Source organism: Euphorbia lathyris, chromosome 6 (genome assembly GCF_963576675.1).
Source record: "Euphorbia lathyris chromosome 6, ddEupLath1.1, whole genome shotgun sequence".
NCBI lineage: Eukaryota > Viridiplantae > Streptophyta > Magnoliopsida > Malpighiales > Euphorbiaceae > Euphorbia > Euphorbia lathyris.
The window spans coordinates 47,663,148-47,677,844 of NC_088915.1; the positions used below are offsets into that span (position 1 = coordinate 47,663,148).

Below are 14,697 nucleotides of genomic sequence, written 5' to 3' on the forward strand. Positions count from 1 at the left end.
AAATGATCTATTATCTACTAAGCTAAATTCAAAACTACAAATGTGTTTCGATTTTCATATCATATAATTGGATTGTTTGTAATTTATCTCCCTAATGCTAAATACTAATTATATCATTTATGATGTTATTGAAATTGTTAGAATTATTTGTTTAGATTATCATATTTAATTTGGACTTGGTTGAGTTTCATTCTTCTCTATAAGTTTACTTGGTGAAAGTAGAATATTAGGTTATATTTTTACAAACTAAATATATATTGGTTTTTTTTTCATTACCCATCAAAAGTTTAGTTGTCTGCGCTTCAAAAAAAAAAAAAAGTTTAGTTGTCTAAATGACCCTACAAAACTAAATAATTTGAGACCATTTTAAAGTTGTCAAACTAATGCATATTAAACATCTATTATCAGAGCCAAAAAAGTTTTATTCTTCTGGAAACAGCAAAAAGTTGGGAAACAGTGGAATGTTTTTAATCTAAATCCGGTTCAGATTTCTGGATTTCTAACCTCCAAAAGAAAACAGAACAGAGCAGAAAACAGAGTAAACTAGCGAGTTAGAAAGAGATGGGAGGGATGACATCGTCGATGGCGGCAAAATTTGCTTTCTTTCCACCGAACCCACCTTCATATAAGCTCATAACTGATGAACTCACTGGTCTTTTGCTTTTGAGCCCTTTCCCTCACCGTGAAAATGTTGAAATCTTGAAATTGCCGACCAGGAAAGGTACTGAGATTGTGGCAATGTATATAAGGCATCCTATGGCTACTTCTACTATTCTTTACTCTCACGGGAACGCCGCCGATCTGGGCCAGATGTATGAGCTCTTCGTCGAATTGAGCATCCACCTCAGGGTTAATCTTATGGGGTACTTCAATTATACTCCTTCACTGCTCTATTTCAACTCTTTCAGCTTCTGATTTCTGCTGCTACTTTTTTTTAAGTTCTCTGGTCTTTTCTTTTTAGTGAAGCGAGTTGGTTATTTCCTTGTGGTTTTAGTTATTGTTTTGGAATTGATTAGATGAAAATGGGGGTTTTGATGCTGAGTTAGGAATTCCTTTGAAGTTAGCTGAAATTGATACTCCCCTTATTATTAGTTTTCTTAGCACTGATTATATTAGGATTAGAGTTCAATTTCATTCAATCTTAATCTGGGGAGAAGTGATATATTTCAAGGTTGTAGAAAACTTGTGTTCATATTTTGGGAATATTTGCATAATCCTTACATTGTAGTTTATGTTGGTAATTAGTCCCTTTGATAGTATTGCTTGATTATATGACTCCAAAAACATTGAAGAGTAGACCGTAGCTCAAATGAATTCTGTAAACTGAAGTTCCTAACCCTAGAATTTTGTTATTAAATGCCTCTACAGATGCTCTATCCTTTCCCTCATGTTTAAACAGAATCCCCATAGACAGTTGCATCTTCGTAGTCAGAAACATTTTCACATTGGTGTTCTCATATAATTTTCAACTATGTGTAGGTATGACTATTCTGGATATGGGCAATCATCAGGAAAGGTTTGCTATATACTTAACTCAAGCCCACACCACACCACACCACATTCATATCATATCCTATTACTGTAGCTTGATACTCTGATTGTTATTGAAGATGAGTTTGATGAATGTACAGACAGCTATAGTTGAAAGCTTGGTATGTGTTTTGCAGCCAAGTGAGCAGAATACATATGCAGATATTGAAGCTGCATACAAGTGTCTGGAAGAAAGTTATGGCACCAAGCAGGAAGATATTATCCTTTATGGACAATCTGTTGGAAGTGGCCCCACTTTAGATATTGCTGCTAGACTGCCACAGTTAAGAGCTGTTGTTCTGCATAGTCCCATACTCTCAGGTTTGAGAGTCATGTATCCTGTCAGACGCACATATTGGTTTGACATTTACAAGGTAACAATGCTCAACTCAACTGATGGATGATAACATTTTTTCATCTTGCTAACTCATGAATTGTTTGTCTCGCAGAATATTGACAAAATTCCACTAGTTAATTGTCCTGTTCTTATCATTCATGTAAGTATGAATGTACCGTACGTACCTATCTGCTATATTTGTTTCTTCACATGCTTATCCACTTTCTTTCCATTTTTCTTGCTGTTTAAGGATTGAAGCCATATCATTTTAAAATTCTGACACTTGTAAGATTTTTAGTTCATCTGATTTAGCAAAAATTAGATAACTTTTTTACTAGGAAGCACCTATATGGCTACTCAGTATGGTGCAGAAAACGGAATTTTAAAAAAAAATATGAGATACATGTATATATACATCAAAAAGTATATGACTTGATCCTGGTTTTGGGATGTTTGACTTTATGCAGTCTATTTTCAACTGCCAATCACTGGATCACTTGATTAGTATATTTTGTAACATTTTTCATACCACTAGTCCTTGAAGGTCATATATGGCATTGGCATTGCACATATTATATATCTATAGCATATTGCTTTGCTAGATTTGATCTGAAAATTACAAAGTCTGCCACTACAAAGAATCTTAACTATGATAAAAGCAAGTGATGGATCAAAGGGGGGAGCCAGGGGCGCTTGAGCACCCATTGGTCACCAGAAAATGTCGGCAACTTCATGAAATCTGTGTACGGAGCTTTAATTTATTTTTTCCAGCAAAAGCACCAAAGATTTTCAATTGAGCATCTGATAGATCACCAGAAAACACTATGGGTCTTTATTGAATAGAAATGCAAAGAGTAATTTTAATTCTCATACATTGTGAAGGCAACCCCATATTGACCCGCTTGCCTTCCTGTGCCTGTTGTTTGGATTTATAGGGATGTTGCTGTATGCTGACATTGCTGACATCACTGGTTTTGTTTTGTGTTCACTACTCCGAAAATGCAAACAGATACAATTAAAGCAGATCTTGTCCTGATTGAGATCTTAATGCTTGAATCAATTGTCTTTTTGGCTGGTCTTGCATTAAAAATTATAATGATTTGAGGTTTTCAATCTTTCTTTTTATGCCTTATACTTCCATTTTCTAGGATGAGCATTGATTGAAAATTTTCCAATTTTTTAGGGAAACAAAGTATATATTTTTTTTTCTTTGGGCTTTTGATGTTTTAAGGAGGTAATCTTTAGCATTTTGAAATAAATGGCTAGAATATGCCCTTGAAAAATTAATCTATGTTTTCCTTATGTTTCATATTTTGATTCTTTAGAGTAAAATGTGTAGGGAACTTCAGATGAAGTAGTTGATTGTTCGCATGGGAAACAGCTGTGGGAACTATGTAAAGAAAAATATGAACCACTATGGCTTAAAGGAGGGAACCATTGTGATTTAGAGCACTTTCCAGAGTATATCAGGCATCTAAAGAAGTTTGTATCCACTGTCGAAAAATCCCCCTCTCAAAGATACAGTTCAAGAAGAAGTACAGATCACTTCGAGCCATCTCGGAAGAGCACCGATATATTATTTGAGGTTTCGAGGAAAAGCACAGACCGCAGAGAGAAACCGAGGCACAGTACTGACAGGGCGGAGAAAGTGAAAAACCAGTCCAGTCATTCAGAGAAGCTTGAAAAGCTCAAAAGTCAGACCAACAATGTTGACAAGCTAGAAAAGTTACGGTTCTCCTTTGATCAAATGGAAAGGTCTCGAAGAAGTGTTGATTGCCACGAGAAATCCAGGAAAAGCATTGATCATCAACTCGAAAGAGCAAGGAAGAGCGTTGACAGGTTGGATAGAATACGAACTGGTTGATACATAAAACCAACCATATATGTTTATGCATGCATTTGGTGTATTGGGAAATTGAGGTTTCTTTTCTAATTATTTATATGGTTTTTTTTATTTGATGTGTAATTGGCTTGTGTTCTCTTAATAACTATGGCATGGAATGAGAAAGGGTTTGGTGATAGTTGGTTTATAGTGTTCCCTTGTTAGCCACAAAATCCTCCTGATGAACCATAGGAAAATTGTACAACCCATTTTCATTCAATATAGTTGATATCATATGCCAAATGTTTTAGGTGTCTAATTTTGGCCCCAACATTTAGTGGAGAGCAATTTAACTATTATCATTCAAAATTACATTGTAGAAAGGTTAATCCTGTGAAGTACACTCTTCCCCGGGTCGTCGGCGTGGCGGTGTCGGACTCTCCGGGGACAAAGCCGGATTGTTGTCTGACACGGAAAAAACGTGTCCCCGGCGTTTTTTTTGTTAGTGAACTTGGACACGGTTGGGACACGACAGGGACAAGGAAGCGACACAGCTGATGGAGGAAAAATTGTAAAAGTTTGGGGCTTTTTCTAAATTTTTTTTGAAACAGATGGTTCAATTAGTAAATTTTGACAAAAAAAACTAAAATATATCTAATCGCGACTATTCTGCGATTCTAAAAGTTTAGGGCTTCTTCTCCTGCGATTCATTGTGAAGTTGCTCTTGTTTGCTATTTCATCTCTCCAGCATTTTATCAGTGAAGTCTTCGTTTCCCTTGCTCATTCCTTGTGTTTCATTCATCTGTGGAGTTTTCCTCTCTTTTGCTTGCCTTTCATCTATTATGGATGTGTTTTCATCTATTATGGATTGTGTTTTTATGGTTTATAAGTAATTTGTAATTTATCAATTTTTTTTTATATATTTTTATATGTAATATAGAGGGCGAGCCTTGGCGCAACGGTAAACGTTGTTGCCGTGTGACCAAGAAGTCACGGGTTCGAGTCTTAGGAGCGGTCCCTTGCCAAATAAATTGGCAGGGGAAGGCTTGCCCCAGTACACCCTTGTGGTGGGACCTCTTCCCGGACCCTCTAGTGCTACTCTGGTGGTGGTAGCTTTGGTGACCTACCATCTCTCGATTCTCGGCAGGGTTTTCTCAACCGCAATCATTACATATTTTGCTCTTTCTACAACGATGAACAAAGTAGGCATAGACAATATTTAGTAAAAGGTCGTTGCTTCATAGGTCAATCTAATTTTCACTTTTGCAAGGGATTCCTCGGAAAATTTATTGATAATTACCAACATATTTTGGTACATTAGGTGAGAAGAAAGTTAAATACACAGTTTTAGATAAGGAGAGAAGGTTAGATGATGAGAGATGATATATAAACTCTTTACTTTTTAATGGATGAAATGGGAGTAGTCTTATTCAAAATTTGGGTTTTGGTTTATGTTTTGAATGTCCAAATTGAGTTTCTTGTATTGTATACTTTTTTTTTTTTTTGTTACTTCTTGTATTGTATACTAATCCTTGTGAGAGCAGTCATTCTAACTCCAACTTTAATGAAGTTGGATTCTATGCGGTCTGCTCTAGTTTCTACATTTGCATCCATAATTTTCAATATAACAGTCTTTCCTAATAATCCAAGTTTTATGGATCTCATGGCTTCAAATCATAACACGTTTGTATATTGAAAATCTATTTACTAATATAGTTCAGTCATTTTCTTTCTATTTTTAATGAGATTCATTTCATTTCTACCCTAATGTAATAGGTAGAGTCGGTCCTTGTTCAAACCTTTTTAGCTCAACGCCATCCCCTTGGAGCAGATGGTTACTTTCAATTATTTCCTCTAGACGGTATTTAACAAATTGAGCAGTAGGAGTACTGCAGATGTTATAGTGAATTAGGTTAGATATACAGATAAGAAAAATGTTTAGATAAGAAGAAAATATAGATGAGAGGATCGTTAACTTTCAGTATATGACATGAGAGTAATTTGAGTAATTGTCGAAGTTTTCACAGCGAAAATTGCACCATTATAAACTATAATAAGTAAACATCTGTCTCGGAGCATATCGTTTAGGCTTTAAACAAGCCAGACACAACCGGGAAAGGCAACATTCAATTTCGGGAAGACATGGAATAGTTGGAACAGCTAATTGGATGAATTGCAGTTAAACATCAAACTGCCAACCCATTTGACCACAAACATAACCAAACTCAACTGAGTCACCAACTAAAAGTTTGTTATTGGGTACTGAAAATTCTTCAACATCTGAAGATAATATTGTCATTCATTTTAAATGGTAGTTACATGCAGGCTATTTCTATGAGAAGCCTTTTCACTTTTTAATACAATAGTAAAACAACAGATTGTATGATAGTGGCACAAGTTTTCAATTTCACTGCCTTCAACTTCAACCTTGAAGCTTCCAAATTCAGCCTTGTTTGTTGTCTTGGCACGATTATCACCAACTGGAAATAAAAACTCTAACTCTCTACCGCGCCCCCCTTCTCTTCTGCGATTCATGCACAATAAGGGAAGGAAAATCTCTACGACCTTCTTATATGTGAAATATATTTGTTTCATTCCCAAAACCGGTCAATAATATTGAGCTGACCCTTCTACCAATGCAAAGTTCGGTTTGTGCTCACTGTATTCGACTATGGCAGATGGTGGAAGACGGCCAGTAGCAATCTCATGCACTGTTGCAAAAAGTGGAAACAACTGTAGCCATCCACGGTGACTTAAAACTTCATATACCTCTCTTGCGGTCGAGACACCCTTCAGAATGTAGTTACCACAATTGATAATACATAATTAGCTCCAGCCTCCAGCAAAATAGCTTTTGAAACTAATTACTCTACAAACTATATTCTTTTACTTCTTGTTTCCTGTTACTGCATCTACAAATATGACCTCTAGAATTTTATTCCCCTTTTGGGGTATAATATTAAAATGCACAACTTTTGCTTATTATTCCTATTTAAAGTGAGTACACATGTTTGAGTTATTATTCTGAACACATGAATCCAGTACGCATTTTTATTTGGAGGAAGTTCAGCACTTACCTGTAATTTTTGACCCTGCAACATTTCTGCCTCAAGCTCATCGAAAGACCTGCAGATGAGAGACGAAAGGTTAAGATTAAATCCTTAATGTTCTGTTTCCAACTTGCAGCTTCAACTAACAAAAGTTCACCTTTTTCCTCCATTCTTTGCAAACGCCTCTGCGACTTTCCTGTTTCTTCCTCCCACTGCGAGAGATGATAATTACTGTCAAAGGTACAGTATACTTTAAAGACAATGAAGAAATCTAAATGCTTCCTTACAACATGTTGTGATGAGATCTGCTACACCACAACTTTCAAAGAAAGTGGTATCTCTAACAGATGAAAACAGCAACTTAGATAAGGCTCTCATCTCCCTCAGACCAATTCTCATTATGGCAGCCTAATATGTAACAGAAAGAGTTAGACACAATAGTATTCAGTGGTCAAAAGATTATGATTCTTTTTACATATACCTTTGTGTTATTCCCCATTTCCAGACCATCCACAAAGCCTGTCCAAGAAGAGGTCAGTTGCTCCATTGCCAAATGGAAAAAGCGAAAGAAAAAAGAAAATGAAGGAAGCTAAACATATTCCTGTATACAAACCTGCTGCTAATGCCACAACATTTTTCAAGGTCCCGCATAGTTCAACTCCCTCTACATCTTGGACCTATGAAATCGTGCAAAGAAGAAGACATTGACAGTGTAAGATAGGTACGCGTATTTTCAATTTGTGAATCACATTCTACAGCACAACTGGAAAAGGATCTGATATTGACTTATTATACAAAACGACCTTTGATTATAATGGTGAACTGCTTTAAAGATCTAGTGGATATCAGCAAAACACCATATTTCTTATACTCACAGCTGTGACCATGAAGTAAGGGGTACTGAATAATCGAACCCACTTCTCTGCAATCTCTTTGTTCTCTCTGAATCCAACTGTTGCCTCACTGAACTTCTCAACTGCAATCTGCATAAGTAGGCAGCTTCTAATAAGAAAACCATTAATAAAAGCCACTACTAAATTTTAGTGGAAATATTCTGAAATTGGTTAATTACTTCATTTGCAATATTGGCTCCCATGAGCACACAACAATTAACCCCAAGACTCTCGGAAATAAGAGTGGAGATCATGCAAGGGCCTTCCATCTTGACCTCCATTCCTTTGATAAGTGAAATAGCCTCAACACCTTCCTTTACTTTTCCAGCAATCCTCTTGCATATGCCCTCCATAAACTGGTGTGGAGTCACAAATACCAACATGTTTGCTTCTCTAACTGTACATTTCCCTGGTTAGGCTTGCAAGTAAAGTATAACATATGAACTTCAGCAAAGCAAGAAGTTAAATACCTGCATTTTCAAGATCAGGGTCTGCAATAACATTCTTTCCAAGCTTTATGCCAGGGAGATATTTAACGTTTTCCTATGAAAGGAAATAACAAGATTATAGAACACATGACATGATCTAAGTGTAATGAAGTTGATTAGATTCTTACATTGTTCCGATTAATCACATCTGTTAGCTTCTCACCAGTAGGTAATGTCTCTTCGAAGACCCACATTCTCACTTCATCTGAGTTCAATTTGAAAAAATCAAATTACTAATCATAATCTGGCGGAGTAACCGATCGAATTCAAGAAACAATTAAATCAAAAAGTTCATTTTAAAGAAAAGAAGATTTCCCTTACATTTTGCATGGACAAAGAGAATATACTTAACAAATTTGAGGAGCGAATGGAAGATGCATAGAGCTAAATAAAAAATTCTAATTCTAATTCTAATAAACAATCAAAAATTTCAATACAGTTGGGAAGAAACGCACCATGGAAAGAAGTGAGGTTGAGAGTATTGGAGGCAATGAGCTTAGCAGCGACACTGCCCCAATTGCCACTACCGACAACGGTGACTCTAGAGATGTGGGAAGCAGCAGCAGCATCATCATTTCTGGGAGCATTTTCTTGGGCAGCAGGAGGAGCCATGACTATAGAAGAGAAGGAGGAAACAAAATGAAAGAGAAGAGAAGAAGAAGACAGAGAAGAAGGGAAAGAACGGAAGGGGAAATATAATGGAAACAGAAAACGCATACTGACGGAGAAGACAGCACGTTTCGTGGCAAACTATGTGTTCCTTCCTTGGCTTATTTGTTAAGTTCTCGGCGATCTCTTCTATGTTCTCTTTTCCTTCGTCTATATTAACTTGTAAAACCCTTTATACTTTTTTTTTTTTTTTGATAATAAAACCCTTTATACTTTTTAAAACTACTTATTAAGCCCTTCATGTGACAGGTAATATTTAAACAGGCTCATTTGTTTTCTAAATTTGTTTAAAATAATATAATTATTATGTAAATTTATTTATTTATCATTAGATCTATGTAAATTAAATATAAATCTTAAATTTTAATTAGTACAGAGAAAAATTAAATTTACGTGGTCATCAGGATTCATGTAAACGTAACTGTATAAGGAGAATATGTCCAAATTTCGAGTTTTTTTGTATGAGGGATCAGATCTTACGTGTCACATGTTGAATCTCTAATACACATTTTGACATATGCATTATGAGTCCACCTAAAAGTGTAATAGTAAAAATGAGTGAGTCCATACTATATATGTAAAAATGTGTATGGAGTCTTCTATTTGGTATGAAGTCTAGAACCCGTAATAATTTTCTCTAAATTTCTCCATGTTAATTTTGGAGAAGTGCAACTTAATGTACAAAACCATAAATTTACTCCTAATGATTTCAATATTATTTTTGCTTTTAATTTATTGACTAAATTTTTAAGTAATCTACTATGATAGATTTGGTAGTTTTTTCCATAATTTCTAGTTTTTTTGTTCTTTCTCTATTTTTGGGTGTTTGTGGTATATCTCATGCATATGTGTTACCATGTTTTTCTTCATGGTAAAACAGAATTTTTTTGATTCTCATCACATAGATCTTGCTTATTGAAAGATAATGAAATCTTTGCTGGAGGAAAAAACTATAAATTCGATTCGGGTGGAGTGTGTTTCTCATTCTTATACCAAAAACAGTTTCAAGCATTGTTTACTATTGCACTATCACGATCTATGATATTGAAGGTGTAGATTCAAACTCATTTTTTCGTTATTATCTAATTATCAAAAACAAACCCCAAAACAAAAACAAAATATCAAATTCATCATTTCCTCATTCTCTCATTTTCTCAAAAGACGCTCATTCTCTCTCTATTTTCTCTCTTAAAAATAGATTTTACATTCATAGAATAAAAGATTGAGTTCATGGAATTTCTAGACGAAATGGATTGAAGAAATTACTGTAATTTTTTTTATTAAAAAAGGATACGAAATGAGTTTACTGTAAAAAATTTGATTAAAAACCAAATGGATACAATGCTATGGGTTCGATCTATCGATTAGACGGTTGAAGAGATCATGAGAATTCATATATCTTAGCCAGTGAGGCCTGGAATTGATGAGATTGAAGCCGCTAAATCATTGACTTTGAATGTTGATAAAGAATACCAGGTTAGAATTGAAGCCCTTTCTAGGCAAACTAAGAACTTTTCAGTATCTTACAGGAGATGTAGAAGACTTTGGTTTTTTTTAATAGGATCAGAAGAGGGAGGCATTGAAATTGCTTGCTCTCGAACATTCATTCTTTGTTTGATGAATATATCAGAGAGCTTCTAAATGTCTATCATTTTCTTCCTCTTCTACTGTTTCTGCTTCTTATTCCATGACTTCTTATGCTAATTGTATGAATGTGATTTGAATTTCAACATTCAAATTAAATTGTGTTGAATTTTGAACACAAGTCATACAATTTTATCAAAGTTCACATTAGTCTTTTTCCCTTTGTTCACATGTAATTTTTGACTTTGATTTCTTCCATTCACATCTCAAAACTTTCTTATAAATACCATGCATTGGCATAGGTTTGTGCATCCTAGCAATTGATATTAGATTGCTAGTTTTGAGTGATATTCTCTAAGAGAGAATTGTGAGGTTTTGGGTGTATTGGGGTTAAGGGTTTTGAGTGTTATTTTCTCCATTCTTTTGTACCACTTTTGTCTCTCTAGTGGAATAATTTTCGGTCTCCTTCGCCCGTGGACTAGGCACACCGCCGAACCACGTAAATCCTTGTGTCATTTACTTTATTGTTCTTCTTTTATTTTGTTGTCAATTTATTTACCCAAATTAAATATTTCGTTCCGCTGCGGGGTTTTCCCTAACAAATTGGTATCAGAGCCAATTAATATTTATTTTGGGATCTATTATGGCGACAACAAAATTTGATATCGAGAAGTATGATCGTACTATCAGCTTTGCCTTATGGCAAGTCAAGATGAAAGCTATTTTGACACAGAACGGTTCATTCGCAACAAAATATTTTCTTTGTGCGGCGGTAAAAAAAAACATGCTTTTTTGGAGAGAGTAATTGTATGGTTAGAAAGAGAAATATCCGCAGGGATACAACAACGTATTGGAGGAGAAAGCTCTAGCTGCCATTCAGTTATGCTTGTCAAACGAGGTTCTGCGTGAAGTCATCCATGAGAAGACTCCTAAAGGCTTATGGGAGAAACTTGAGTCTCTCTACATGTCCAAAAACCTCACCAGCAAGCTTGTTGTGAAACATCGTCTTCACATGCTCAATATGGCGGAAGGTACATCCCTAAAGTCACACCTTGATAATTTTAGTTCCATTTTGCTGGATCTGGAAAGTTTAGATATTAAATATGAAGAAGAAGATAAAGCTCTTATGTTGTTACGATCTTTACCGCCGTCTTTCAAAAACTTTTGGGACACCATGATCTACAGTAAAAGCACTCTAACTGTAGATGAGGTTAAAGGGTGTCTATTTTCAAAAGATCTGATAGACAAAGAGCTTTCTGGTGATAGAAATGGCCCTGTAGAAAGTCTGGTTGTTAGAGGGAGATCTTCTACAAAAGATCCCAGCAGCAGCAACAACAACAATCGATCGAGATCAAAATCAAAATCTAGATACAGTAATGTGACATGCAATTACTGTAAAAAGAAAGGGCACATCAAAGCTGAATGTTTCAAGCTACAGAAGAAAAATAAAGAAAAGGTTCATAAAGAAGACAATCATGCCGATGCCAGTGTTGCTGAAGATGAAGTAGATTGCGAAGTTTATGCCGTGTCCGACGATGGTGCTAGATCTGGACAAGGGTGGATCCTTGACTCTGCTTGCTCATTTCACATTTGCCTTCACAGAGATTGGTTCTCCTCTTATGAATCAGTAAACAGAGGAGTTGTGTTAATGGGAAATGATTCTCCTTGTAAAGTTGTTGGTATTGGTACCGTCAAAATCAAAATGCATGATGGTGTTGTCAGAACCTTGACAGATGTACGGTATGTTCCTGACATGAAGAAAAACCTTATCTCTTTATCTGCTTTAGATGACAATAATTGCAGATTTTCTGGTGGAGATGGAGTCTTGAAGGTTTTGAAAGGTGCTCTAGTCGTAATGAAAGCCAGAAAAGTTGGAAGATTGTACGTGTTACAAGGTTCAACAGCCACGGGTGTTGCTGCAGTTTCCTCTTCCATGCCGGAGTTAGACATTACCAAATTGTGGCACATGAGGCTCGGCCACATGAGTGAGAAAGGCTTGTCCATGTTAAGTCAACGAGGTCTCCTTTGTGGTCAACATACGTCCAAGTTGGAGTTTTATGAGCATTGCATTTTTGGCAAACACAAACGAGTCAGTTTCAACACTGGTGTTCACCAAACAAAATGCACTTTGGATTATATCCATTCCGATCTATGGGGGCCTGCACGTGTTCCTTCAAAAGGTGGTGCTCGATATATGCTTACCTTCATTGATGATTACTCCAGGAAGGTTTGGGCTTATTTCTTGAAGCAGAAAAATGAGGCCTTTGCCACTTTCAAGCAATGGAAAGCCTTGGTGGAAAACCAGACCAGTAAGAAGATTAAGCGTCTCCGCACTGATAATGGTCTAGAATTTTGCAATGATGAATTCAACAAATTTTGTAAAGATATGGGCATCTCTAGACATCTCACAGTTCCAGGAACACCACAACAAAATGGTGTAGCTGAGCGGATGAACAAAACTCTATTGGAAAAGGTTCGTTGTATGTTATCAAATTCTGACTTATCTCAAGACTTTTGGGCTGAAGCAGCTTTAACAGCTTGTCATTTAGTGAATCGTTCTCCGTTTGCTTCAATTAATTGTAAAACTCCTGAAGAGGTATGGTCTGGAAAACCCGCTGATTATTCTGATTTGAGGATTTTTGGATGTCCTGTTTATGTTCATGTGAATGATGGAAAGTTGGAGCCCAGATCTAAAAAGGGCATTCTCGGCTATCCTCCTGGTGTAAAGGGATATAAAGTTTGGCTTCTTGATCCTAAGTCACCAAAATCTGTAATCAGTAGAAATGTTGTATTTAATGAATCTGTCATGCTTAATCCAAAGGAGTCTTCAGTCACTTCTAACACCAAGATACAGAATTCTGATAAGCAGGTGGAGGTTCAAGTTGAGATGGAGAATTCATTCTCTCCATTGAATGAATAATTGTCAGAGTCTACTGAAGTAGAAGAATCTACAGCAATTGAAGAGGAGCATCCAGTTGCTAGAAGCAGGCTAGAAAGAGAAAGAAAACAGCCTCTAAGGTTAGCAGATTATGTCACTTTTGCCTGTGTTGCTGCACAAGAGACTGAAGGAGTTGGCGATCCTTCAACATATTCAGAAGCTATGTCCGGTGATGATTCTGGAAAATGGTTGATAGCCATGCAAGAGGAGGTGGAATCTCTTCACAAAAATAAAACGTGGGAATTGGTGAAACCACCAAAGAACAAGAAGATTGTCGGTTGTAAATGGGTCTTCAAACGAAAAGATGGCATTCCGGGCGTTGAAGATGCTCGATACAAGGCACGATTGGTAGCCAATGGCTATAGTCAGGTACAAGGAGTTGATTTTAATGATGTTTTCTCTCCTGTTGTTAAACATAGCTCTATTCGTGTTTTGCTTGCATTGGTTGCTATAAATGATTTGGAGTTGGAACAACTCGATGTCAAAACTGCCTTCTTACATGGAGAACTTGAGGAGAAAATCTATATGCAACAACCTGAAGGTTTTGAAATCGAAGGCAAAGAAGACCATGTTTGCTTGTTGCGGAAATCACTATATGGGTTAAAGCAGTCTCCTCGACAGTGGTATAAGCGGTTTGATTCCTTTATGATTGGGCATGGTTATTTTAGGAGCCAATATGATAGTTGTGTTTATTTCACAAAACTTCTAAATGGCTCATTTGTTTATTTGTTACTCTATGTTGATGATATGCTTATTGCTGCCAAGGATATGTCTGATATCAACAGATTGAAAGCAGAGCTGAGTAGTGAATTCGAGATGAAAGATTTGGGAGCTGCCAAGAAGATTCTTGGTATGGAGATCTATAGAGATAGAGCTGTAGGAACACTTTGTTTAACTCAGAGAAGTTTTGTTGAAAAAGTGTTAGAGCGATTTGGCATGAAAAATGCTAAACCTGTAAGTACTCCACTTGCTGCTCATTTCAGATTTTCTGCTGATATGTGTCCACAGTCCAAAAAGGATATTGAATATATGTCACATGTACCTTACTCTAGTGCGTTTGGTAGTATCATGTACGCGATGGTTTGTACTCGTCCTGACATTTCACATGCAGTCAGTGTTGTCAGTAGATATATGTCTAATCCTGGTAAAGATCATTGGAATGCTGTGAAATGGATTCTGAGATATTTAAGGGGTACTACTAATGCCTGTTTAAAATTTGGAAGGAGTGAGAATATGGTGGCAGGTTATGTTGATTCAGACTATGCAGGTGATCTTGACAGAAGAAGATCCATTACAGGTTATGTGTTTACTCTTGGTAGCAGTGCCATCAGTTGGAAAGCTACTTTACAGCCTACAGTTGCATTGTCCACTACAGAAGCAGAATAT

At 36.3% G+C, this 14,697-nt stretch overlaps 2 protein-coding genes across 4 annotated transcripts; one reads left to right on the forward strand and one right to left on the reverse strand.

Annotated features, from left to right (window-relative positions):
* The first annotated feature begins 394 nt into the window (after positions 1–394).
* Positions 395–3,897, forward strand: LOC136233182 (uncharacterized). Of its 2 annotated transcripts, none has more exons than XM_066022786.1 (5): positions 395–863; positions 1,480–1,516; positions 1,632–1,904; positions 1,980–2,027; positions 3,207–3,897. In XM_066022786.1, the coding sequence occupies exons 1-5, from the start codon at positions 562–564 to the stop codon at positions 3,729–3,731; spliced, it is 1,185 nt and encodes a 394-aa protein (XP_065878858.1). In that variant the 5' UTR covers positions 395–561; the 3' UTR covers positions 3,732–3,897. The 2 variants fall into 2 exon arrangements, with proteins under 2 accessions (XP_065878858.1, XP_065878859.1); XM_066022787.1 differs by having other exon boundaries at positions 397–863; positions 1,668–1,904.
* A 1,922-nt stretch (positions 3,898–5,819) lies between these two features.
* Positions 5,820–8,937, reverse strand: LOC136231855 (glycerol-3-phosphate dehydrogenase [NAD(+)]). Of its 2 annotated transcripts, XM_066020828.1 has the most exons (12): positions 8,844–8,937; positions 8,576–8,734; positions 8,249–8,325; positions 8,103–8,175; positions 7,812–8,029; positions 7,615–7,722; positions 7,353–7,416; positions 7,221–7,258; positions 7,027–7,147; positions 6,897–6,951; positions 6,767–6,815; positions 5,820–6,479 (listed from the first exon to the last, which is right to left on the reverse strand). In XM_066020828.1, exons 2-12 carry the CDS (start codon positions 8,730–8,732, stop codon positions 6,297–6,299), a joined length of 1,143 nt encoding a protein of 380 aa, XP_065876900.1. In that variant the 5' UTR covers positions 8,733–8,734; positions 8,844–8,937; the 3' UTR covers positions 5,820–6,296. The 2 variants fall into 2 exon arrangements, with proteins under 2 accessions (XP_065876900.1, XP_065876899.1); XM_066020827.1 differs by having other exon boundaries at positions 8,576–8,937.
* Positions 8,938–14,697: the final 5,760 nt, after the last annotated feature.

What these genes read in the sequence shown, in the direction of transcription:
- LOC136233182 (XM_066022786.1), top strand. Translation starts at nt 562, where the DNA reads ATGGGAGGGATGACATCGTCGATGGCGGCAAAATTTGCTTTCTTTCCA. An exon ending in ATTGGTTTGACATTTACAAG is followed by an intron (nt 1,905 to 1,979) that starts GTAACAATGCTC and finishes TTTGTCTCGCAG; the next exon opens with AATATTGACAAAATTCCACT. An exon ending in GTCCTGTTCTTATCATTCAT is followed by an intron (nt 2,028 to 3,206) that starts GTAAGTATGAAT and finishes TAAAATGTGTAG; the next exon opens with GGAACTTCAGATGAAGTAGT.
- LOC136231855 (XM_066020827.1), bottom strand. Translation starts at nt 8,837, where the DNA reads ATGCGTTTTCTGTTTCCATTATATTTCCCCTTCCGTTCTTTCCCTTCT. An exon ending in GAGCCAATATTGCAAATGAA is followed by an intron (nt 7,723 to 7,811) that starts GTAATTAACCAA and finishes CTACTTATGCAG; the next exon opens with ATTGCAGTTGAGAAGTTCAG. An exon ending in CTTACTTCATGGTCACAGCT is followed by an intron (nt 7,417 to 7,614) that starts GTGAGTATAAGA and finishes ACGATTTCATAG; the next exon opens with GTCCAAGATGTAGAGGGAGT.